This window comes from Cebidichthys violaceus, unplaced genomic scaffold (assembly GCF_023349555.1).
Source record: "Cebidichthys violaceus isolate CVI_PGR_0920_01 unplaced genomic scaffold, fCebVio1.0.p SCAF_65, whole genome shotgun sequence".
Taxonomy (NCBI): domain Eukaryota; kingdom Metazoa; phylum Chordata; class Actinopteri; order Perciformes; family Stichaeidae; genus Cebidichthys; species Cebidichthys violaceus.
The window spans coordinates 283,271-309,742 of NW_027176872.1; the positions used below are offsets into that span (position 1 = coordinate 283,271).

Below are 26,472 nucleotides of genomic sequence, written 5' to 3' on the forward strand. Positions count from 1 at the left end.
AAGCCTGTGGAAGTCACTGGACTGACTAACTGTTTCTCGCACTTAATAGATGTCACAATAAACAGTCAAGTCTGATGTGAGCACTTTTATTTGAGAGGAACAATCTGTTTCACAGCTGCGGTACCGTTACAAAGTCCAAACCCGCCTCCCAGTGTGTACAGTACTTCAAGTGATATGAGAACTCTGGACTCAAAACTGCACAGCAGCATCTGAAATGTCCAAAACATCTCCATCCAGTGAAGCGGCCCACATCTTAGTCCACATGCTGGATCACACAGTCCCGGTTAGTCCTTTCCCCTCTATATACACACAACGTAACATCACAACACTGTAGAAAGTCTTTGTTAATGTTCCTGGATTGTCTGGCTAAGCAACGAGTCCTCCCGCAGTTCTGTTTTACGATCACATAAATTACAGTTACATTCACGTATATAAATACAGTTCGACTTTCAGATTTAAATCAGCATTTCATACTACAACAGTAGCAATATTGATTACTTACGGGCATCAGTGTACCGCACACAAAGTGCTCAATGAAGCCGCGGCCCTCAGTGTCAGAACTCCAACGTCTGTACTTACTGAAACAGAAACTGACAATTACACGCACCTCACGGTGTGATTGGTCCGGTTTTCCATTCGTCTAATACTTTCATCACTTTCTCACGTGAACTGGCGAGTGCAACCCCATGAATGTCTTTCAGGACAGACTGCGTGGGGGCGTGCCATTATATTGCATATATACAATTCATTGTGTCCCAGCTACGACAGCAGGCTCTTCAGCCTGCCTTCCTCCAGTGGCCGTTCAGAACAGGAAAACTAAACGTGGTCGGAGTCCACTTAGATCAAATTTAGCGTACATCTTAAGTTTCTATTGAGGTTTTCAGATGAAGCATTGAATGTCTGTCATATTTTCTGACGTCACCCCCCGCCCCTTCTTGGTGCACTCCACACAACAACAGAAAAATACTCACTTTGTCAAACCGTGCATGTTAAGGCCTCAACCCTGGTCTTAAAAAAAAAATCTTCAGTGATATGGCACCTCTGCTAGTGTTACCCAACCTTTTTGGATTAAAGCCCCCCCCACTTATCACAATTCAACCAAACAATATTTGGTTCTCAGACTTTTAATTTTGATTCCTGAAGATGTCAAATATTTCTGTATTTTAGTAGAAAAGCATGGATTTTTTTTCTTCTTCTTCTTCCTCCTCTCCTGTCAATCATTTTGCATCCCCTGATGGGTCCTCACCCCCTGGGCTGGGAACCACTGACCGTAGCTGTCAATCAAATTCTCCTATCTGGTAATAAAGTGGATAAAGTCAGCTTGAGTTACCCACTGAACATGAAATTAGTTTCTCTGAAGTTTTCAGTTTAGAACCACCTGGCATCTAAAATAACATCCTGTTAAAAGTTGTCTGAACAACATTAAATTGCTAAAAAAAAAAAAAAAAAGCATTCTTTCCAACAGCTGGACTGACTGTGTCCCTCCAGCTCAGCTCTTCCAGTCCCAGGGGACACACAGGTCCCCGTCCTGCATGACTGAGTAGAAGTGAGAAACACAGATGTGGAGGCCCTGCATGAGGGGGGAGCGCTGCTCCACAAGCCTTCTACAGCACAGGATCATCTGGCTGGAGCTCACACTGGGCTCCTTGGACAGACTCCTCAGAGACAGATTCTGGAGACACAGCTTCACCACAGCCTCCTCCTCTGCCTGCAGCCTGGGAGGGGGGGGGAAGAGAGAGAGAGCGAGAGAGAGAGAGAGAGACAGACAGATAGACACACACAGATGTAGGTGTCAATTACAAAGCTGATGATGTATTATTAAGAGGTGTACTACAGAACAAACATAACGGATGATCAGACAATCTTTTCATTTTCATTTCATTTATTGAAGTTCAGTCTCTTGCTTGTGTGTTTAAGTCACAAAACATTCATATCATTTAAAGGCCCCGTCATGCATTATTTCATCGACAAACTGAGTGAAAGGACTGAATGCTATAGACGTTCCGATTCTTGAACTTGCATATTGGCCGATACCAAGTAACAATCTGACACCAGTGTATTAAAAACTAAACAAGTCATAATTATCTTACTATTATCATTGCAGTGAAAAAAAACTACTTTAAACAACCGTATTTATTCAAGTTTTCACCAATACTCACTGTTTTTTGCGTTGGGTGCGCTGTCGGGCCTCGGGGGCGTGGCTCTGGAGGAAGACCTGCAGCTTGGGGGGATCAGCGTTGGTGGGGATAATGAAGTGCCCCATCTCATGAAGGCTGGGGTTGGAGCGGTCACTGTGAAGGACACAAACGACAGTTAAGAAGTGCCAATTACAATTTCTGATCTGACCTGCCGATTCTGATTTTGTCCCATTTTCAAGAACTGTAACTGACAGCAAGGCTCCAGACTAACTTTTTTCACCACCGTTGTGAAAATAAGTTCAGTTTAATTATATTTCCTGTTTATTTGAGAGGGACAAATACATATACATAGAGAACTGCACAACAGTTATCCAATGCAGTGTATCACAGCATTTTTAGCTCCTGCTAATTTCCAATGCCCGTCCCCATAGTCAGTGTAAACCATCAAAACTTCGAAATGTTATCCTTTGACTTTCTTATTGTCATCTACAGTGGTTATTTGCATGAAAACACACCATTCCAAAAGATTAGGAAATAAATAATTGTATCTTTATTTAAATATGTGTTTGATTAAAAGTGTTAGGAAGTTAAAAAGGCCATAATTACCTCTCTAATATCTATTTATGTTGCTGTAAAAAGTTAAAAAAGTTTCTCACCAAAAACACAAATTTGACTTTTGAACATTTGTTCACATCATGAATATATATTCGCAAAAAAATATATATTTTTACGGAGTAGAGCTTAAACACATAATAATACAAGTGAGTATAACCTCTGTTAACATTAGCTTGGTTATAAGCAGAACTGTGCTAGGGAGACACAGCATGTTGTGTGTGTGTGTGTGTGTGTTGCTGTTACGTTACTGTTGGTGTTGCTGTGTGCAAAGCAAAACTGTCCACATAGGAAATAAGAGACTCATCGGCCAGTCACCGGTCCCGGCCGATCAGTGTTTTTACTCGGCTGCCAATCAATCGGTGCATCTTTGATGACAATGCCCTACTTAATAAAAATATACAGCAGCGTGTCGTGTGTTTAAGGCGATAGGATGGTTATGGGACGGCGTACTTCTCCAACAACATGGTGAGCCCCTGCAGGCTCCTGGGGTGCAGGCGAAGGCGTCGGGACATCAGGCTCTTGTGGAAGGTGCTGAGGGTGCCGTAGTGCTCGGCGATGGACTGGACTGGTCTAAGCCTCTCCACGTGGACCACCTGAGTCCCGCCCAGGAGAAGGCTGATCCTCTCCTTCAGCCAGTCCGTCTGCTGCTGCAGGCTGCGATAGCTGGGCAGCTGCTCGAACAGCTGGAGACACACAGGCAGAGGAAGGGTCAGAAAACTAAGAGGAAACACAAAGAACACTCGGCGGCAGAAGCACTGCTTTACTTTGGTCCAGTGGTGATGGACGTCCATGGTACCCAGCATGATGTGTCCAGAGGCGTTCATCCCTGACTGGTCAGCAAACACAACAGTGTGTCCTGGTGGAGGAGCAGATTAAAGGTGAGATCACAGATTCTACACATATGTAGTCCAAGTGGCATTGACCAATCACTTCGGATCAGGCTTTGGGTGAATGCAGGTCGGTGTGGAGAGCAAAAAAGGCGGAAAGACTTGGCCAAAATATAATCTGTTTTTTTAAAGTGAAAGTGCAATAAAATATCATGTCCTTAAAATAAATTAATAATCGTGACCTCAATATGGATGAAAATAATCGTGGTTATCTTTATCAGCGAGGCTCCTTACCTTGCAGGTTGATCAGGGCCTCGGGGTTCTGCTGGGACAGTCGGCTCAGACTCTGCAGCTGACAGCACCTGTGGGACACTCCCCAGCTGCGCTGCCACCTGCACCACATGTCATCGTCGTGGTAACAATGTACAATGATTTTCACGGTTTCATGCACAGGCTTGAATTCAAGCGCAACAGTCCCCATAAGAACCTTTACTATTCTCTCATTTAAATCATGCTCTGCAGTGACTCACAGTGCAAAGGAAGTTCAGGGTTTCCTTTTGAAAGCTTACTCCCTAATTCAGACTGGGCTGACATAAGTAGTCCGTTTTTTTTTTACATTCAAAGATGTTGAGGTTTTCAAATGAACCCTCAGAATGACTCTCGTCATATTTTATAATGTCGATCCCAGCTGACATTGGGCGAAGGCGTGGTGAGTTGACACGTTCAAGTTGACAACAGTTTTGCTAGCAGCTCCCACAGCCCTTAGTAAGTGTTAGGGTGAACAGTACCTGATATCGGACAGATCAAATTTGTGACACAGCTCTTTCTTCAGTCTGTTCAGCTCTTCCCTCCGAGGAAGACTAGCGCTGTGCTTCATCGTCGCCTCAGGCTCGTTGTTTCTCAGCCACAAGCTGACAAAGAAAAGGCAACATGAAATCAATCTTGGAATTCTATAACACTACTAAAAATCGAAATATTTAATGCTGACATACCCACATAGAATTACCTACTGTGTAGTTCACCTCAACTTTTTCAAGGGTCTTTCAGCCCATTGTTTTGGTCGTACGGCCCATAACTTTACTATTTTTGTTCAGTAGATCTCATTTTTCTTGTTTATTTGTAAACTTGTGTATGTACATTGAGAGCAAAGTGAAAACCAGAGTCAAATTCCTTGTATGCATAAGCATACATGGCCAATAAAGCTGATTCTGATCAGGTTTGTTTCCAGCAGGCAGCTGTTTTCAGTGAAAAAGCTCTACAAACCCACTGTCCACTACCTGCTCATTATCAAACAGCTGACAGACCCAGGAAAGATTCAATCATGCTCAACTCAGCAACTACAAAAAAAAACAACTGTGTGTGTGACTGCCTGAAGATATTAGAACGAAGGATAATACCGTTGACATGCACATTGCATGAGAAAAGCATGAGCAACAGCATTTGCTGTTCTAGTGCATGTGCACTTGTAGTGTGCACAATCCAAGCGGTCACAAATGTTGGGCTGCACACGTGAATTGGCCTTTAGCAACAGACTACCTGGGTGGGGAAGTCACACAGTGGAGCATTTACAAGCTAAAGAGACAGATACGTTTCTTAGAGGAGTCGGTAGAGACCAAAAACAGAGCTACTGGACAAATCAATGATCAATATTGCTCCGTATCCGTTGGACATGTAAATAGTTTGTCAACAGCATGGTAAATGCCTGAATGCCGGCCAAATTTCACATATTTACTGATGGTCTATGAGGTGTTTTACTACTATGTTACTTTACTTCTCATTATTAATCAATAGTCCTCTCTGGAATAGCTTGACACCATTTTTAAAAGGAATAGTTCTACATTAAGGGAAACTTGCTCATTCACTATTTTTCAGAGAGTGGGATGAGAAGATGGATATTAGTCTCACGTCTGCGTGTGTTAACTATGTTACGGTTAGCCTAGCTTAGCATAAAGACTGGAAGCAGGGGAAAACAGTTGGCCTGGCTCTGTTCAAAGTTCATACAAGCATGCTGTAAAGTTTAATCTACGGACAGAAATGTAAGAAACAACAGTTCTTCGCTATGTACTGTATGTATGCGAGTTGAGCTGCAGAGCTGAGCTCCAGTGTTACTAACATGAGTGCAGGCTCCACTCTCCTGGCCTGCTGCAGCTCCTCCTCTGGGTCTCTGAATCCAGTGAAGGTGTAGTAGCTCTTGTCCCACTTGATGGGTCTGTAGAAAGGCAGCCCGGCCCCAGGTGGACTCTTAGACGTCTCTGCACTTGCCTTCAGCCCCTTCATATGCTCCACGGGCAGGCTGCAGGACTTCAACACGTTCGTCACCGTGCTCAACACGTCATTTGTGTGCAGGGTGAAACTCACTGACCGGAACCCTGCGAAACCAGACGAGAGTTTTGTTAGATTTGTAAAGACGGAACTTGGGAATATCGTGAGCCATGTTAAGGGGAAACTGTACCTGAGGCGAGGATGTCCGGCTGCACATCGCTGCTGTCCTTCGTGTCCCGGACGTAAAAAGTGAGCCTCATTGGCTGAACTGAGCGGGAGCCGGGCTTCTGCAGGTTGTCCAGATAGCCATTCAGCCTCTTTAATGAATTCTCATTCACTTCCTGTGAAACGCAACATTGAATGTCACACAGTCTGGTGAAGCCTCTTCTTTGCATGGTGATAATTGGTCCTGTGGTCTGGCAGACTGCTGTCCTTCAGAAAAACACTACAGCTGGCTCTGGCCCTGTTCACACGTGGCATTAACACGCATCTTGGGTGATCTGATCACAAGGGGACCGCTCTAAGTACATCAGTACACACCTGGCATTAGACTGCAAGTGACCACTTATAATCGGCTCTCACTTCCCCGCTCTATATGCTGATAAACACGTAGTAAACACATGGCTAATACAGCAGACTTTGCGACCCAAGTTGACAGGAATATCTGTAGTGATATCCTCCATATTCGAGAATTCGGGTACATTGTATAAACCTAAAAAAAAAAGGTTATTGTTTAATGGCGGCCGCCCGAGGACGGCTCTGTGACTATAAACAAAAAAGTATATGTTGTATCGACAGGGATGCGGTAGTGCACAGAGGTAATGCGTCACGAGGTGGCGCAGTGAGACCCCGTGTCTCTTCAATGTGGCCCAGGACACATTTGCGTACACACTGCTGAAAGGATGTGACCACATGCGGCTCAGACCACCTCAGAATGTGGTCTGAGTGATCAGATCTCAATGCCTTTTGGGTGCATTCGCACCTCTGCGTTTACGCTGTCCACTGGTGATCAGATCACCCCGAGACACATGTGAAGCAAGGTCTGAACAGGGCTTGTGTTGGTGTGGTCCTGTTGCTACAAACACAAAGACACGCAGCACTACTGACAATCTGAACACCTTGGAACACCTCACACCAGTCTACCGATAGTTTACTTTACATTATATCTATTTGGATTGTAAACAATTCATGATACAATAAGAGACCTACCCGTTCTCTGGGATATTGACCGAAGAAGTCAGGATGGACTGCAAAATAAAACGGCCTGAGTGCGTTGACAGCATCGGCCCCTGACAGAGCTCTCTGATGGACTAAACGTGTGGCCACATGTTTCCTCTCCAGCCTGCAGAAGAAAAAAAAATATGGAAATGAACTGTTATTGGTGGTGGTATTGTCACATGTAATGTCTAAGTAGCTCTCTAACTAATGATTATGTTGATTGTCTTGATCTAGCGCTTGCTTTTCAAACAACACTTACACTTTACCCGATTCTATTCCCTGATGCTCAATATTTTCAGGGATAGAAACTCATCACGGGTGAAAGAAGGTGACAAAGATCCGAATCCCCCTTGGGGAAGTCCGGGAACAACATTTTATAAATATCAGCTTTGAAATAAGGATGTAGTGGATAAACTGACCCGAGAATGAAATCTTACTGCTACAAAAACTGTAAGGGCGACATAGGTTTAGGGCACTTAAAGACAGTCAAGAGAGCACAGAGTATTAAAGTGCATTGCATCCACTATTCAATGAAGTTCATCAAACAAAGCAAAAACAAAGTATGCACAACAAACAACAAGAAATCGAATTGAAAACACAGCTTACATTATATTTTGACAAAGAGAGACTATCCTAAACCCCATGAATCAGTTTCATGTTACAAAGCTAATCCAAAAAAAACTTACCTATTTTAATTTTTTTTTTTTAAAGTGACCAGTTTGCATCATTGATTTTTATATTTAAAAAAATGTATCCTCACTTTAATGATTTTGTTTTGCTTTTTAATACCCGTTGTAGTTACTATTGACCTATTGTATACAGTAAAGGTCCTAATGTATATAGTATTGTAGTTTTTTAAGGTTACTCGTCTTAACCGTGCATCGAATTACATACTGTACATGGTGACATTATGTCACTGAGTCATCTGATTTACTCAATATTTATTTCAACAAAGAATATGTCTGCCCAACACTGTATCACAAATTTTAGATAGATAGCCGTGAAATTAGCTACAGACCTGGATAAATCCTTTGATCTTGGCCTTTCGTCTAGCATCATGAGATGAGCTTACAGCTTAAGATGACACAACTACAGTTCAACAAACACCATGCACAAAGTCTCAAAGCACTGTTACCTGATGGTGTATCTCAGGAGGGAGTTGACAGACATTGCTGATGCAGCAGTCTAGCAGCAGTCAACAGATGAGCATCAGATCATGGCCTCTCCATCAGCAGTCCTGTTATCAAAGTAGATGATTTTAGACAGTACAGCTTTCAGTAGTATCCATTCATTCAAAGGAACTTTGATGAAGAACTTCAGGCAGCCAGGACAAAATGACCACCACAAAGGGAAATACATTTAAAGTGTATCTGTTGTGGTCTTCAACCTTCTACACTACATATCCAAATAATGAGCAGCTTGGGCTACTTTGTTTTTAGCTGCTGTGTTTGCTAACTTGGCTAACAGTAGTAGCATGTATCCCTATGTATGACACACAATCTGCTCATCAAAAACAAATGTCAAATAAAGGCAAAATAACCACAGTACGTTTACTTATTACTAAATTATAAAGCGACATCCCTGCACACGTTGGTGCAACTTAGCGAATGACTGAAGGTGAGAGCTTCAGCTTTGTTTGTTTACGTTCTGTGACTTCTAACGTTACTCAATGACAGCAACAAAACATGGCTCCTATTAGCTTCTCCAGCTAGCATACAAAGTATTAGCAGTGTGGGGGGAATGGGCCGTCAACTGTCACTGTCTATCTATAGCAAGGTCGACATGAGTTACAAGTGAGGGTGGTTGTTAAATTGTTCACTGACAACAAACAGCAAGGTAACTCTGTGCCCTCACCGTAGGACCGCTAGCTTTACTTAGCCCCGATTCTGTTGCCATTTTCCTTCTTCTTCTGCTACTTCTTCTGACGTAGCGGTCGCGCCATTCCGCCCCCTGCTGGACTCGAGGAGCGTTACGGGTCGGCGGCGAGTGATAGCATTTCATCCAGATTTAAGAACATTGGTGGGTTTGATTTTTTTTTTTTAAAGATGACTAGTTAAATGACCTGTTAAGTTACCAGAATTTCATAAACAATGTACTATACACATAACTTTAGCCCATATGCTTCTACCATGTGAAATAACAATAATCAAGGAAAACGTAATTCAATCAACCTTGGAATGGAATGAGAAAGTTATTTTTGTTGACAGTCCAACAGGACACCGCTGTCTTTCGAATCAAATTCAGGGAAACTTTTGGTACAAAACTCTTTTAATTGTAATAGTAATGCAACTTCTTCAGGGTGCAGATGCTCACCGGTGACAAGAACCACAACATTTACAATATGTGTACAAATAACAAACAAGTGCTCAACACATTTAAAAGGGTTACGTTTGAGGCGGCTCCGCTGCAGTCTTTGCCTTGCAGAGCCCGATACTATCGAACATCTCTTTCATTCATTTTCAGTCACATCACAGCTTTGGCTGGACCTGCAAAACTGTTTTAATATGTCATACAGAATACATACATGAATACTGTCATTAAATGAACATCATGCTGTATTGAAGACTTGCAACTAGAGATTGAGACCATAAACTCATGTTTACGGAGGTAATAGATCAAGTAAGAAGTAGGGTAATTTTCTCATAGACTTCCATACAATCTGACATATTTAGAATGAATCAGAGAGAGAGAGAGAGAGAGAGACACACACACACACACTCACACACACACACACACACACAGGCTCAAAAAGACAAGTTAAGGGACACAACAGGTGAGATTAATGCTTTAATGGACACGTTTTCACACACATTTCACTTTTACAGGACAGACAAAATAATTCAGGGTTCAGCCGCTTCCCTAAACTTTCCAACGGGAAGCATCTGTGACAGACCCAACTGGACTGAGAGGACACTGACCCAAGCAGTTACATAGAAAATAGCTCTATACAAGACTTTGACTTACCACTTCTTACTTGGCAACAGTTTGGCAGTTCAGAGAGAAAAGCTCACAGAAACACACATGATATATGGAACACTGAGCTAATGCTGGTTTATCCAAAGGCATTATTAACATACGTTTAAGAGGCAGAATATTAAAATGTATAGTGCTAGATGTCCCAGGAAGGATATTGTGAGAGTGTTTTTTTTTAATAAATTTTTTATTCCTTTTGATAATGTTCAACACTTCTGTAAAAAAGTGAAAACGTACAAATACAAACCCTGTGAGGATATAAAAATACTGAGACACACAAAGTAAATGTCCATTGCTGTTGTGCTTGTGCAGGACATAACTAAAGTGCACCAGTATGAGCAGACTGGCTCGGAGTGGCTGAAATTTCTGAGTCGTCTCAAGTAGTGGACAGCACCTGAATGTTGATATTTAAGAAAGTCACTAGAGAAAACCACTGTACTATCACAACAAGAAAACACAGATTTCATTTCAAACGCTTGGTCACAAACCTGGAAATGTTTGCAAAGGTTCGGGGTGTTGGGATATACCGGTACTGACGATAACCCTGATATTAAAGAAATTAAATGTGGATATATCTCAGGATATGAGACTAGACATCCGTCATAGATTTGGATATCGTTATATGGCATAAGTGTTGTGTTTTTCTGGTTTTAAACATTCTATTACTTGCCATTACCCATGTAGTCACTTTATCCATAATTAGTGATGATAATTTATCAAAAATCTGGTCGATAGAGTTATTTGGTAAAAAATTATCGTGATATTTGTCCATGTTGCTCAGCCCTTAATCCAAACTTCATAGACTTGCTGTGATTCCTGATGACAATCAGTTGCAATGCACACTTTCTTCTGCATGGGGATATCAACACTGCAGTCTACCCAAACTTCAAAAAAAGTACGATTGTTTGTAATCTTCTGAAGGTTTTATGGTATTACGGTAACATGCTTTGTTATCATAATAGATACTGCCTGAAGATAGTGGTTGATAACTGAGAAGGAAGACCAGAGACTGGTAAGTGTTGACCTTAGGGGAAACAGGAGTGTCAGGTATCTAAACTTAGCTTGGCTCTTATTGGAGTGAAAATTAATCTTAAGGAGAGGAGGTGAGATCTAGCAGACAGGCAGAGGGCTGATTCTCCCTGCATTTTAAGACTGAAATCACTTTTCCTCCACCGAACGCAAATAAAACACTGCTGGAAATCTGGAAACTCCATTTTTTGCATTTCATTTGTCCATATCTGTTTAACTAGAATTGATAAAGGACATTGTCTTTTTTATGACAGCATTAGTACCTAATGCTGAACCTTGGTGTGACAGTGTTGAGTCAATCCACCGGCTGATCACATGTGCTCTGGGTGGCTCTGCAAACAGGAGATCATCTCTTGGACCGGCTTCCCCTCGAAACAAATCTGATAGACCGCCGTGAACAGAGGGAACCTGGTGAGAGAGGACGGAGAGAATCAGACACTGGAGAAGGAGCATCGGGAAGCACGCCGGAGCACCGATGGATCGAACGTGCTGTGACCAAAGCCTAGCCCAGTTTACACGCATCAAGGTGAAGACCTTTACTCAGACATGAGGTTTCAAGCTGGGCCTCATCCAGCATTCGTAGCTATACCTACGAAAAATAGTGTAATGTAGTTCGTAGATGTCACACAAAATCATGAAACAGGAAGTGAAAAGACCGCAAAAGCCCACACAGGGCGGGAATCTTTCAGCCAGGAGCCCGGTGATCGTTCCCCGTGTGAAACGAGAAGTCAACATTGATATATTTGCAACTAGTGGTATAACGGATCATATACTGTAAATCACGGTTCGGATCACAGATTGGATCAGCACAAAAGAAAAAAGGGAGCAAATATAACTTTTAACCTGATCAGGTTTTTAATGCCGCTGATACTAATTGTTGATCATTGATGATCCATATTGGCAGATACAGATCCCTTTGTTGTTTGATTATAGCAGCTGGTCTACAAGGCTCCAGGTTTTTAGCCACTGTCCCAAACATCATTACAACCACTCTGAAGTCTGTAAATCATCAACAATTCTAAATGTTTTTATTTTATTTTGTTTAAGTAATTTACTTACACAATTGAAATAAGGAAATAAAAGATTGTATTTTCATTGATTAAAATAAATCTCATCATTTTAATGATGTATAATTAGCTGTTTAGAGCTATTGTAAACAGCTCATCATTCCATCTCTAATATCTATTTATGTTGTTGGAAAAATGTGTCCTTCAAACAACTGGATTTATTCAAGTTTCTCACCAAAACTATTTTACTGAACATTGGCGGATAATGATGTGAGTAAAACTTTATTTCACACAGTGATGGTTAAGGTAAACCGTGTAATTAATCCGCGGTTCACATGTGTGCCGAACCGTGAGGGGTGATCCGTTACACCACTATTTGTAACATAACTTGCATACTTGAGTAACGGCACCCCCGTAGTTACTTTTAACCTAAACAACGATCTTTTACAAAACCTAACTAAGTAGTTTTGTTGCCCAAACCTAACGAAGTAGTTTCCTGTGAAGAGAGAAACTTTATCTTGAAAAGAAAGAAAGTGTGCAAGTAACGAGCGTAAATTGACACGTGTTGCCAGACTTTCGTGGGAAAACGCACAAAAAATGAGGAGTAACTTTTCATATCAGATCATGCGAACGATTGTATCAGGATACGTTGGATGTTTACATCCACCTGAACATCTTACTCTTGGCAAGAAAGTGTCAAACTATTCCTGTAGCTCAGAATCAGAAACTGTTTATTGCCAAGTACGAGAAGCATACAAGGAATTTGGCTTGGTGATTTGATGCTCTAAACATTTCTGCAGTACAGAGCTAAAATGATACACGAAGCCCCTTTAAATGCCAAAAACAAAACTTCAGAGAGGTGGATGAATGTACGTACTTGTCCACCAGGCCCTTCTGTTTGAGGATGTGGTAAACCTCGGCTGAGGTGGCAGGACCCTGCAGCTTCTGACCGTTCAACAGCTCCTTCTCCAGCTCCTCGATGCTCTAAGAGTGGGAAAATATAAAGTCATGGAAATAAAAATAAAAAACATGACGCATGCAAAGTGTTTCACATTCACGCTGGAGAAACAACAGACTCTGTGTTGCGCCTACCTTTCCCGTTTTAGAGAAGGCCTCCGCCACTCGCCGGTTGCGGCCGCCGTAGCACGTGGTGATGAGGTCGGCCACGCCGCAGCTCTCTAGGAAGGTGGCCGTGGAGACGGTGCTGTTCTTGGAGAAGAGTTTAGCGAAGGCTATCATCTCCATCAGCCCCAGGCGGATCACGGCCGCCTTGGTGTTGTCGCCGCATCGCAGCCCGTCGCAGAAGCCCGCGCCCACCGCAACGATGTTCTGCTCCGGACATGAAGACAGTGAGCACATACATTCACACACAGTCCACTATGCGCACCTGAATGCATCGGCAACCAATGACTTGGACGGTGGTGGTGGTGTCATCATCACGCTGATGTTCCGGTTTAAGGTGACTAGTAGCACACCATTATTATAGCTAGATTACGTTATTTATTTTTTATCACAGAGGGATAGAAAACACTGCTCTGAGATACTGTCAGATACAGATATTGTTTTTTTTATTTTATTTATAAAATTGCCCCGTTATGCTTAACACGGGTTGTTTTTTCCCCCAGAGTTCTTTTCTGTACCATTCTTTCCAATTTCCCATTTGTACCACTGACATTCTGTGGAAAATAAAAACAAATCTGAGCAAAAACAGCAAGGTTCCAACACTTTCGATGATTTGACTACTAATAACCCTGATACACAATAATCAATAACTACAGAAATAGCGTTTTCCTCAGTCTCATGTGTGTTCAGTGTGCAAGTGTGGTTGTGTACCTTCAGAGCTCCACACAATTCCACTGTATCAGCATCATCGACCACTGTGATTCTGAAGTTTGGAGTCTGCAGCAGCTCTTTGAACAGCAGGCCATTCTCCAGAATCCTACTGCCTGAACGAACACACGCACGCACGCACGCACGCACGCACGCACACACACACACACACACACACACACACACACACACACACACACACACACACACACACACACACACACACACACACACACACACACACACACACACACACACACACACACTTTTTTTAAGACAGCCATTAAGCTCTGTGTGAACAAAGAAGAAATAGTTTGAAACTCAGCTTCAAACAGAATCATTTAAAAATAGAAAACAGACACAAAGTATGACTCACCCTCCTATTTATTTTTAATGCCACTTCCTAAAATAGATACTCCTCTTTTTGCAGCCCAGGTTGATAACTAACATCCAGACACAGTATTGGTCAGGCTCAAATTCATATTATGAGCTATTTCATTGCTTAACTATTATTTTCTATAATTTCAGAGTATCTGCACAGCCACATGTGTCCCTCCTACCGATGGTGGTTTCACAGAACTTCTCGGCGGCCACTTCGTTGGCGATGTTTGCTCCCATGAGGACGCTGACGTCAATCCCCATCTTCTCTCGGATGATGTCGGAGATGAGCTTCAGGCCCCCAGGACCCGCATCTATACCCTGACAGAGACAGATGGACGAGAGGAGCGTGAGATGGCAGGAAGAAGGTGAGGTAGCTGAGGGGAGGAGAGACAGAGGGTACAACATGCACGTCTGAGAATTGTGCTAATGCCACACACACACTCTTATCGTTCTAAACTAAGAAGCCATAACACTTTATAACCACAGGTGTTTAACATCAACAGAATAGGATGATGAGAAGAACAGTAGACACAACGTCTCATCCTTCACACTTTCATCTCATCTTCCCGACTCCCTCTGCTGCTCCCGATTTGGACTGAAATGTGTCTCTGAAGCACAAAAACAGTGACGCAGGTTCTGACTCACACAGAGACACCAAACACATATCTCACACACGCACGGATAGGAAGTGTTAATAAGTTGAATTTAACAACTATATAATCTTGGCGCTTTGAGGATATGAAATGACTGATTATTAAATACTGCCGCCCGCCACTGAAACATTAAATGCTACTTTTAATTATCAAACATGTTATAAAGCTTTGTATTTACATAGTAACGCATACATTTAAAAGTTACAGCCCAACATGTCGACAGATGTGTTTGGTGCTTGTTTCCTGGAGTCAGATTAGTTATATCCCTGTATGTCCAGTATTAGAAAATACATTGGGATTAGAACCAGGGGCGGCCCAGCCCATCATGGCATGGATTCAAATGTATAAGATTTGTCAGCTAATTGCGTGGGGGCGACCTACAACGGAGGCCTTTGCTCCGTATCATTCCCTTTCTCCCCCCTTTCCTGTCGTTCTCCAGCTGCTCTAATAAAGGCAATGAAAGCCATAAATAAATTATCTTAAAAAAACAACAACATTCTGTGAACATTAATGCTGTTTCTGCCAACTTTCCACCACACCTCTATATGTTCTTTAACTCAAAAATAGTAACATCAGCCAATATTATGGCTTCAGAATGATGAAGACAGAACAATTAGATGCTAATTAGGACGTAGGCTCTACAGTACGATGTTTTTCATGGCAACCATGATATTTTTTCCTCAAATGATGCTCATATTTTTAGGCATTATATTATCAAATGGCTTGAAAAAATAATGCCTATAACTGCCGTAAATGGGAAAAGTATCTCAATGGGGTAGTGCGACCCAAAAAAGTCGACCCAAAAGTTTTTACATTTTGGATGTATTGTGTGGTTCTTAAATGTGGTGGCCTGGGAGCTGTCCGGTGCTGAAGTCTTTCACCTCTGCATGTGAAAGATGTTGTTGCTTTGTGGTCACTTATTTGGCTTGTAGCGATTTCGTTGAATATTCTTTGGCCAAATTTAGTTCAAAGCTAGATTTATAATGAATGTGCTGTTTGGCATATCTGCTTTTATTGAATAAGAAAAAAAGAAGAACTTCCTTTTAAAGTGACATTGACATGTAAAGCTACTATTTTCTTAGCTAAGGGAATACAAAAAAGTTTTTAAAAAGCGTTTAAAGTTTAAACAAATATTTTTTGGGGTATGTTTATATTTGTTGAAATTATTCTTTTATTCTGAAGGATCAGTGATACTCAAAACTGACAGCTAGGCAATAGCCGTGGCCTAGTTTGCTCCTGACTTTCTCTCCTGAGGGCAACTGAGGGTAACTACAGTTGTAAATCAGCCTTTCTACCTGGGGAGAGCCGGGGATTTATTTCCTCCAACATGTACACACACCAGGGTAGGAAATTTACATATTTTTTAGGCCGCAATTTTTGCCCCCACTGACTGAAATCCAGGGGCATTTAAAAAAAAAATGTAGGGCACTTTTTGAAACTTGTGAAAAATAATAAATATACTTATTTAGGCTTACAGTATATGAGCAATTGTCATCAAATGGCAATAATAAGACTATTAGGCAGTAGTCTACAGATTCAAAGTGTTTTCTTAGATTTTCTGAACAAAAAACAAACATAACAATAAATCAGACAATCATATTAAATTGTATTCTTATTTATTTGTGGTTATTATAAAAAATGTTAAACAACTATTAACAATTATAACTTTTCTTTCTTTTTTATAATTATAACTTATTATATTTATAGATTTTTTTTTGTTACCTTTAATCATGGTGTACCTACCTCGTACAGGAAATACAGATAGGACAGACAAAACAAAGAACAAAAACATTTAACGGCGGGTGCTCCGGGAAACGCATTTCTCAAACCCTACCAGCATCATTCATCCCACCCCGATGCTCACTTTGGGCAAGTCTGGTGCAAGCAGCCGTGGTAATTCCAGCTCCAATAGCGTATCTTAAAGTTGCTGCAGTTAAAAAGCTCGTAGTTGGATCTCAGGATCGAGCTGACGGTCCGCCGCGAGGCGAGCTACCGTCTGTCCTAGCCCCTGCCTCTCAGCGCCCCCTCAATGCTCTTAACCGAGTGTCCTGCGGGGTCCGAAGCGTTTACTTTGAAAAAATTAGAGTGTTCAAAGCAGGCCCGGTCGCCTGAATACCGCAGCTAGGAATAATGGGATAGGACTCCAGTTCTAATTGGTGGGTTTTCTCTCTGAACTGGGGCCATGATTAAGAGGGACGGCCGGGGGCATTCGTATTAAGAAGCGCTCCATTTATTTATTTTTTTAGAACGTTCGGTTCTTCACGCACACGCAACATCAGTCAAGGCGAAAATCAAAAACATTCTATGGCAACTGGACCGAGTCATATAGGCTACAAGTTCATTAAATTATCATTATTATTAGAGAAAATTATGGGGGCATTTTTTGCCCCTCTCCTAGTGATATCAGGGGCAAAATTATATTTGTTAGGGGCAATTTTGCCCTTTGCCCTCGTGTATTTCCGACGCTGACACACACTGTACATACACACACAAACAAGCTGGAGAGAGACTGCGTGAGCTTTCATCTCTGTCATTTGGGTCGCAGTGGAAATGCAGCTGGCCGTCCAAACAGGCCCAGAGCTGAGCAGACAGGCTGTTCTGTTTGAGAGGAATTATATGTTCTATAAATAGCAGATTACAGCAGATTTACAGTCACTTCAGCTGTGTGACACAACAGATCCTGATCAGAACTTGTGCAATAGCTAAATGATTTAAAGATAATCTTGTTGGGTTTTTTTTCTGTGTGAATTCTTGTTTTTAATGCTAGTTCTTTCAGGATTTTGTAGTTTTGCAATGAGACACTAATGTTTTGCACGTGTGGTCAAATCTTTGGCAGCAATTTGCCAAAACAGGGACTTTTAAGTTTAGTTTTTATAATGTTTAAATATATAACAATTAGGGCTCAATTCAATTCATACAATACAAAATGCTTTATTCTTCCCTCAAGGGGCAATTCAAGCCGAGAGACTGTGCAAACAGAAATACACAATTAATTTAAACACACTAGAAAGTAGAAAAGAATGTATGACAAATGAATTAAAAAATGATTTTACCTCAATAAAACACAGTCAAAAAGTGTGATTTCAATCTGGTATTATATAAACAAGAATAATTTTCACTGCACAAACTTAACCTGTAACCCTGTAAACCTTGTGACCACTGTATTTCAGATCGGTAATCTTTATTACCATTCAGAATGGTAATAAAATAATTCCACAATACTACATATTGTATTTCAAAATATTTACATTTACTCGCAAAACTAAATTCACGATATCTTTAAATCCTTAAAGGTGGAAAAACTCCCGTTTCAGATATCTACAATCTCATTTTTTGTAGTACCCTTCCTCCAACTTGGTTATGAATAAAGCTGAAAGTCTGCACTTTGAGCCTGCAATCATTATATAACTGGAACTTGAATATGTCTTGGTAACTAGCTGGGTCTGGTCTGGTCTCTATGTCCGTGCCTCTGCAAATGTAGTTTTTATCCCCAGTGGGGACAAAATGAAGTCAGAAATAGACAGAGAGAAGTCTGTCATCAAAGCTTTCTTATACTGACACATAGGTGTACACTGTAGCCTAGTTATGTTTATGTTAACAGCACTTTGTGATATTTTAAAGAAGTGTGTTGGCATGCCTGGCAGAGTAGCGCTATCCATGGTGCTGAAAAAGGAGGATTTAATTCTGGCATGTTTAACTAGCATTTAACCTGTTTTTTAAGACATGACATGAGAGGGAAAATATTGCGCAACTTGATGAATTATATTTTTATTTCATTTTGTAAAACAGATTAAAATGCTCCTGCCAATGCAGTGGTTAAGTTCCAAAAAAATGTTTAATCAAAGTTCACAATTATTCTATAAATGCTCCTTTTAAAGCAGAGGAGCTGTGTGAGTCAGAGGACGGTACCTTTATGAGTGTGATCCCCCGAGCTTTGGCGGAGACGCAGCCCACCATCTCGTCGCAGAGGTTGCGGATGAACTGGTGGGGTACCACGAACACCAGCAGGTCGGCTCCCTCCGCAGCGTCCCGCAGCTTCGGGACAGCCACCTGTGAGGGACAAACAAAAAGGGACACGCGGATCAAAACGAAGCACGGGGCGGGGCCTCCAATAGTCTCAGCGGGCACTGATTTGGATCTAAAACGGTAAATGTGGTTACGACACGTTTCTTGAAGCCACCAACACAGTATCGCCGATGGCTTCGACAGCCAGACTGGAAGTTCATCACAGCTAAAAGAAGATTGTAAGCCTCCCTCGATCTCTCACCACATTCTCGGGCAGTTTGTATCCGGGCAGATACTTGACGTTCTCGTGATCCGTATTGATGATGTCGGAGAGCTTCCTGCCGTCGACGTTCTCCTCGAACACCCACATCTTCACTGTGGTGGCGAAACGCAGCGACGTGGCGTTGTTTCCGATTATCCGGGCGATGGCCGAGCCCCTGCAACCAAGGCAGAGGTCAGGAGGTCAGCTAGCTTTCACTTGCTGTATACGTTTAGTCCCCAACTCACCTCCACAGAAAGCTTACTGAACCACAAAGGGCTGTTGTGAGACCAGACTGGTGACAAGCGTTTACTCCCTGCGCTCTTAGAAATAAGGGTTCCAAAAGGGTTCTTCCTGAAGGGCTGAGGCTCTAGCCCCTGACATAAATTATCCTGCAAACGTCCCTGGTTCAAGACCCCCCTCCACCAAAATGCCATTGAGCAAGGCAATGACTTCTTGTAGCTTGCAGAGACCATGTCCTCTGACCTCTCACCTAAAGGTATAGAATGCTGCAGGAATGGGACTACAAAATGTCATCACGGCAAATACTAGTCCGCCTTTACACCCATGTGACTGTGGTATAGTTCGTTTAGGGGGGGTGACCGTGGCTAAGTGGAGAGCAGGGCCACCTTTCAATCAGAGGGTCGGCGGTTCAATCCCTGGCTACTGCTTTACTAGTCTCATGTCAATGTGTCCTTGAGCAAGACACTTAACCCCAAAATTGCTCCCGTAGCTGCGTCTACGGTGTGTAGATAGATACTGAAACTGGATAAAAGCGTCTGTAATGTAATGTTTATAGCCTAACTTTAGCTTTCTACTTAAAAAACCATAAAAGTGATGTTTATTTGTGAGGATTATCTTGCTGAACAAAACGCAACGATCCAAACATTTTTGTGGAGGGAACCAGTGTGATGCTAACTTCCGGGTTGGCCTCCAAAAACACGTCATCCCTGCAGCACTTTATCTTTACTAACATCCCACCCAGCCCTGTCAGTGTCCAGTCATGGTCTTAAATACACCACCAACAGACCATGTATCCACAGATGTAACGTCCCAACCAGGGGCGTAAATATAGACTGTGCAGGCAGTGTGGTTGCACTGAGGCCTGAAGGATGGCGGTGGGTCCCATAGGAGAACAGGCCCTACAACCATGTGTTGGCCAGAGAGTGAGACCTAAGTGATTCAAATTGTCACTACAGAAAAGAACTCATGCTACAATAAAAACACAACTTGCACTGCCATTTGCTATATACACCCTTTAAAAATGCAAACCCGTCTCTGTCACGGTTTTCAGTCAGTAGCAGTTAATAATTTCGTATTTTCTGTAGTATTTTTGTCATATACTGATATGCAATGATGATTGCTGAGTAATGCATTTTGATGTTGTCCAATGTTAAGTCTCTATTCCATCACTTGAAGAGACAATACAATTTACGGTAGCTAGTTTAGGCGCCAAATCTGTCAAGACTGATGAGCTGGGCACATCCGCAAGCCGAGGGAGCGGTCATCCCTTTTGAACATGAAGAAGACGGCACTAAGTACCCGGTCACAACAGGTTGCAGCAGCGCATCATGCCCCCCATCACCCCAGCCCGCCTGACAGCTTACCAGTTTCCGGAGCCGACGATGCACACTTTGAGCGGAGAGGCCATCAGTGATGTTTTCCTGTTTTCAGCCGAGCTCTTTCGTGACTCTTTCCCGCTGGCTAGTGCATGGATGTGGGGCTACAGAAGATGCAGCTAGCCGCTTCTCGAGCGAACGAGACGAGCTCGAGCAGTGCGTCTTCTTCTGATGACGTCGTAGTATGCGCCGCGCGCGCACAAGTCTGTCGGAAGTTGTAGTTTTCGTGTATGTTGACGTAAACGGCGGCCTCCAGATTACATAACAGGGTGACTTAATTATGAATAATGGATAACATAATTTGTAATGAACAATGTTTATGATTTAGAATACTTATGCAGCAGATATTGTGTTTTTCATGATACATATAATAAAATACAAACACCTTTATTGGGCTACTAAAATTGCCTTGTAGAAGACGGAATATATTGATACCTGAGGCTACTTCACAGTATTTCTTTATGGGGAAGGAACAGGTTTTACCGGTTCATCTCAATTACATGCATTAGTAATTAAAAAAGGGAGGGGGGGGGGGGGGGATCTATATGCATAACATTATTAAATATAGCCTAACTTTCTGGTAAATAATACAAGTCAGCACCAGCGGCCACTTTTCCAAACCTGCATGTTAGGAAGAAGAGAAACATAGTGTATCTACAAACATATTTTGTAAATATAAAGGAGTATCCGTGCATATACTTCCGTGATGTTTCTTTAATAATGGAATAACATACATACACAACCCAGTTTGGATGCTCTCAGCCTGTGAAGCTCTCTAAGGTTTTACTGCATTACTGATTCCCTTGTTGCCGGCTGAGGGGGGGTGACCAACCCGGGATTTCCAAAATAAAAAACGCAATAACGTCAGAGAGAGAGAGAGAGAGAGAGAGAGAGAGAGAGAGAGAGAGAGAGAGAGAGAGAGAGAGAGAGAGAGAGAGAGAGAGGGAGGGAGGGAGAGCGAGAGAGAGAGAAAGAGAGAGAGCGCGCGCTCCGCAGTGAAACAGTCGGAATATCCCTCCAGTCTGTAAACAGTGTCACAGCAGACTGGAGTAAAGCTCCACTTGTGTCTCGTGTCTCACTCTCTCTCATCGCTGCATCACTTTGCCAAAAAAAAGAGCTGCATCAAATCTTTGACTTCAAATCTTTCTCTCTCTCGCTCTCTCTTTCTCTCTCTTTTTGGGTCTTTGCGCTGAAAAGCGTTCTCAAGTGGAAACGAATCGAGGGCAGCAAACAAGCAGCATGAACCGGCCAGCGCGTCAGGAAAGCCCAGCTTGGAGCCCATGCAGGAGGCAGCAGGAGCAGCAGCAGCAGCAGCAGCAGCGGGTCGTTCAGCCGCGCAGCCTGGCTGTGACTGAGCAGCAAGCCAGGTCCGGGTCCGGGGCCACCAGGGACGGCGGCGCGGGGTCGGGCCCCCTGCTTCACAAGCCAGCCCGTAGCAAGCGGCATCTGGAGGGGATTCTGAAGAAATACACGAACCCGCTCCAGGGCTGGCAGAGCAGGTAGGTCACCGGACTGACGGACAAAGTGTGTTCAAATAAATTTTGGGGTCACCGTGCGTTGTCTTTGTCATGTTCTACCTCTAATATTACTATTAGTCCGAGCAGTTGAATCTAGTTTATGACCATGCCATCCCTAAAAGATGGACAGAAGTGTTAGATCACCTTCGATCACCTCTTGAGAATCCTAGACTGGTGCCATATGTTCCCAATGTATAAACTTCCACAACTATTATTTCCCTATGTGAATGTTTAAAAACTGATTTGATGCCTTTTTTATTAGTATTTATCTTCTAAATGTTTTTTGATTAAAATGTGTAGCCCATAGATATTGAGTTAATCCCCGCCCCTCAGCCTATCTATCTGTGTGGTTACAGTTCAAGCAAACGTGTATCTTTGACAAATTCACCTGCAGCGTCAGTTTTCGACAAAACTTTATTCAAATGTTCTGTATTCGACCAACACTGCATAATAAACAACTTCGGGGCGACATCCCACAGAATCTGTGGACCGGCTCAGTAAAACCATCAGGTCATATTTCCACCAGTTCCTCTATGTGTGTGTGTGTGTGTGTGTGTGTGTGTGTGTGTGTGTGTGTGTGTGTGTGTGTGTGCACATTCTTCCATTCAGTCTGAACCTGCTTCGATGGCTCAGTGTGAGGAGAAGCGGGGGTGGGAGTCCCAGAAACACTGAGTGAGTCATCCAGGATCAGGAAAGCCCTGTGCTCCTTTCCTGCATCTCAATACTCCCTCTTCTCTCCTCTCCTCTCCTCTAAATGCTCACTCTCTGTCTCACTCTCCCGCTGTCCTATAGTGGATCGATAGGAAGAGCATCCAAACGTGTAATGAGCTCCATGATCACATTTTGACAGTGTGTGGTATAGGCTTACTTACTTCCGCACACACACACACACTCATACACTGCTGACCTCGACTCAGAAACACACAAGAGTTTGCGCGTGTGTGTGTGTTTGCACCAGCATGCGTCAGCAGGTTATGTGTATGCGTGTGTGTTTTGAATATGATATAAATATCCCTGTTATTTATAAAGCTTTTATTTTGCGTTTCCGAGCCTGGAGACAGACGGACGGTGTCACGTTTGTTCTGTCGAAAATGATTGCTGCTTTATTGTTTTTTCTCAGTCCGTCAGAATCAATTTAGTTGTTGTTATTTGTTGTGACGGGGCGGTTGACGGAGAATGAACCAACTCAGCCAGAGAGTTATAGCTGCTTTCCGTATGGCTGCCAAACTTGATTAACAATGTAGTCTCTGGAAATCTTTTTCAGTTATGATCCTTCCATGATAAGAAAAAATTGTCACAAACCGAACCCCTCGGGGTTACAAATATGCACAAAACACGCCAAACTAGGGTTCCCCCCACACCACCACCAGCACCACCACTACACAACCACTTTCTTTGGCCCAGATCTACCATGGGTGCTGTGCCATTTTTCCGACAGCCCATTATTCCAAAAACACTAATAGTCCAAAATGTCCAAGGTCCCATTGGAACCAAGGCCCATTTGTCCTACACCCTGTTATCCCGACAACAAATGCCTGTTGTTGCAAAGGTCCTTTGCGCCCGAAAAACACACTCAGAAGCACATGGCTAACTATTTTTCTTCCACCATGGTGGAAGATAAAAGTTCATTTCCAGCACTGGGCCAAAGGGTCTATATAATATCATATTTTCTAATGAACAAAAGCCTGAATTGTATCTGTGTTTTTTCTTAAAACTTTGAACGAGCGTGACAGACAGAGAGTACAGGTCAGATAAAGCTACTGAGATTATTTATCACTGCCATCTCTCTCTGCCAACCTTGCTCTTTTGTTTTGTATGTGGGAGTGGCCATGATACTGTGTATGAGGAATATGTCCATCTAATTTAAAATTCTGTCTCTTCTCTGTCTCTCTTCCTTTGTATCTGTCAATCATTTTACCACTATATATAATTTCTCCTTTTTTCCTAAATACCGCTATCTCTCTGTGCGTCTCTCTTTATCTGTCAGCATCTCTTTCTCTCTCAAGTACCCCCCCCCCCCCCCTCCTTTCTCTGCCTGCTGCTATATCTAAGTGAACTGTTTTTCATCCTCCTGTCTCAGGCATCCGCGCTTGCAGTAGCCGCTCCGCTCTGCAGACTTGACTGATGGATTTAGTGCCTCAGTGAGGGTTACATGGCCTAATGGTTGGCTGGACACCTCGCCGACAGATGAGTGAGGTGTCGGGGTCGGAGAAGGATCAATGCACTCACCGGCCGAGCTGTTCATTTAGCTTCCTTTTTTTGTCCAGCTTCTATTTCACCTTTCAGTGTTTGCTCAAGGAGACAACATGCATTATATCTGTATTCTACACCTCCATCTGGTCCAGTCGAATGACCTCTCTACCTACTTTTACTGGCTGGGCTGGTTTCACTACACTGAAGCCAGTTCCTGTCATCTTTGTCTTTCACTCCCATTGGAGGTAGTCAACGTTGACTTATTTGTCACATACTTCAGTTACACCACTTCCGTTGTTATTTTAACCCAAACATTGACTTATTGGTCATGTAACTTCCGTACTCAAGTAACACCACTTCCATTGTTATTTTAACCCAAACGTTGACTTATTTATCGCTTTACTTTTGTACTTAATTAATGCCACTTCCATAGTCATTTTAACCCAAATGTTGACTTATTTGTCATGTAACTTTGATACTTAAGTAATGCCACTTCCATTGTTATTTTAACCCAAAAGGTGACTTACTTGTTCCGTAACTTCTGTACTTAAGTACAGTTCCGTAGTTATTTGAACACAAATGTTGACTTATTTGTCATGTAACTATGCAACTGAGGCTGACACTTTAACATACTGCTTTTTTTTACATTTTACTTTACATCTGACTTTCGGCAGATAACTGACTGGCTGGACACAAAGAAAGCAGTGCTGAGCCACACACACAGTTGACAGGAAGAATCCTGCCCTGCCTGGCTGCATTCATTCAAAATCCGGCACCTTCCCGCAGGGTTGTGCCGAGGTGTGGGTCCCTTTATTTTGCGCTTTGGATCGTAACTGCCACGAAGCAACCGGAAAGTAACGTTTTATTTCTGATTCACTGCTTTGTTCTCACGAGCATTCATTCACTCCTTATACCTCGCTCGACCATCGCTGCTCCCTTTATGCCTCGCTCGTGGAGCCGAGGAGGAGTGGCCAACTTTGAATGCTGTGTGTTTACAAACAGCAGACGACAAATGTAACATATCGTACCTTTAAACGTGGTGCTGTTACATCATAAAACAGATTCATCTTTCAGTGATTTGTAATGGTTTTGGAAGGCACAGACGGGTGATCAAAAATGCTTCTATGTGTGATTGTGCGGTGCGTGGTGATTTTTTTTTGGAGCACATTGAGCGACATTGTCCATGCAAGTGTCAGCAGTGTTAACATGCATTATGCTCTGCCATGTTCCCTGCTGCATCCGGTGATGGAAGACACCTACCCCCCCTACCTAACACACAAAAATGAAGTAGACAGGAGCTTATTGATTCACACTGCTTTATGCTTGGGTTGCTGATCATTTACATTTTGGTAAAGAGGGGAGGTCTGCCCGCTGCATGCCACACAGTCACATAACAGCAGTGGAGCAGAAGAAACAGATTGCTGTGTGAAAACTGATTTAAATTATTCATAGCGGCCTCTTTCTTCTCATCGCTGGGTATCCTTGTCTTATAGTAAACCTTTGTGCTTTTTTGTGCTTTTTCTCTCTACCCCTGTAGCACCCACTCGCTGTCTTCATCCATCCCAGCTTCCCCCCCGTCAGAGGTTCTCATCAGTGCTTAGAGATACTGCTTCATGACCATATTAAAGACTCCAGGGTGAAATCACTCAGCCTTCAGTAGCTTGCATATGAGCTCCAGTGTGAGATGGAATAAGATTTGTCCTCACTCTCATCTCCAGTGGAGAACACTGACTGAGCAATACTGCACAAACAGTGGTTGTGATTGTGTGTGTGTGTGTGTGTGTGTGTGTGTGTGTGTGAGAGACAGACAGTGTGAGCAGGAGGTTCAAAGGGGAGAAATAAAATATAACAACTGGAGCACAACAATGACTCTCAATAGATGCGCTCTTATGATGTTTCAAGCCACAACACTGCAGAGGACGTTACAGTGATTTGCTTGTGTCTCA

The 26,472-nt window shown here is 42.7% G+C and overlaps 3 protein-coding genes across 4 annotated transcripts in view; 1 reads left to right on the forward strand and 2 right to left on the reverse strand.

Moving 5' to 3' along the window:
* Positions 1-70: 70 nt before the first annotated feature.
* Positions 71-8,977, reverse strand: tcaim (T cell activation inhibitor, mitochondrial). The gene is made up of 11 exons (XM_068734631.1): positions 8,915-8,977; positions 8,196-8,297; positions 7,052-7,184; positions 6,033-6,183; positions 5,694-5,949; positions 4,369-4,491; positions 3,875-3,972; positions 3,518-3,609; positions 3,204-3,436; positions 2,160-2,291; positions 71-1,715 (listed from the first exon to the last, which is right to left on the reverse strand). The coding sequence occupies exons 2-11, from the start codon at positions 8,228-8,230 to the stop codon at positions 1,490-1,492; spliced, it is 1,479 nt and encodes a 492-aa protein (XP_068590732.1). The 5' UTR covers positions 8,231-8,297; positions 8,915-8,977; the 3' UTR covers positions 71-1,489.
* An 857-nt stretch (positions 8,978-9,834) lies between these two features.
* On the reverse strand, positions 9,835-21,617 carry gpd1l (glycerol-3-phosphate dehydrogenase 1 like). 2 transcript variants are annotated; one of them, XM_068734633.1, is made up of 9 exons: positions 21,551-21,617; positions 20,805-21,021; positions 19,201-19,375; positions 18,843-18,983; positions 14,460-14,598; positions 13,903-14,015; positions 13,162-13,398; positions 12,947-13,053; positions 9,835-11,470 (listed from the first exon to the last, which is right to left on the reverse strand). In XM_068734633.1, the coding sequence occupies exons 2-9, from the start codon at positions 20,846-20,848 to the stop codon at positions 11,374-11,376; spliced, it is 1,053 nt and encodes a 350-aa protein (XP_068590734.1). In that variant the 5' UTR covers positions 20,849-21,021; positions 21,551-21,617; the 3' UTR covers positions 9,835-11,373. The 2 variants fall into 2 exon arrangements, with proteins under 2 accessions (XP_068590734.1, XP_068590733.1); XM_068734632.1 differs by lacking the exon at positions 21,551-21,617 and having other exon boundaries at positions 20,805-21,046.
* Positions 21,618-21,828: 211 nt separating this feature from the next.
* osbpl10b (oxysterol binding protein-like 10b) overlaps positions 21,829-26,472 on the forward strand; it is a 64,267-nt gene continuing 59,623 nt past the window's right edge. The window contains exon 1 of the mRNA XM_068734616.1: positions 21,829-22,315. Coding sequence (XP_068590717.1) covers positions 22,056-22,315 — 260 coding nt within the window. The 5' untranslated portion in view covers positions 21,829-22,055. The remainder of the gene's footprint in view (positions 22,316-26,472) is intronic.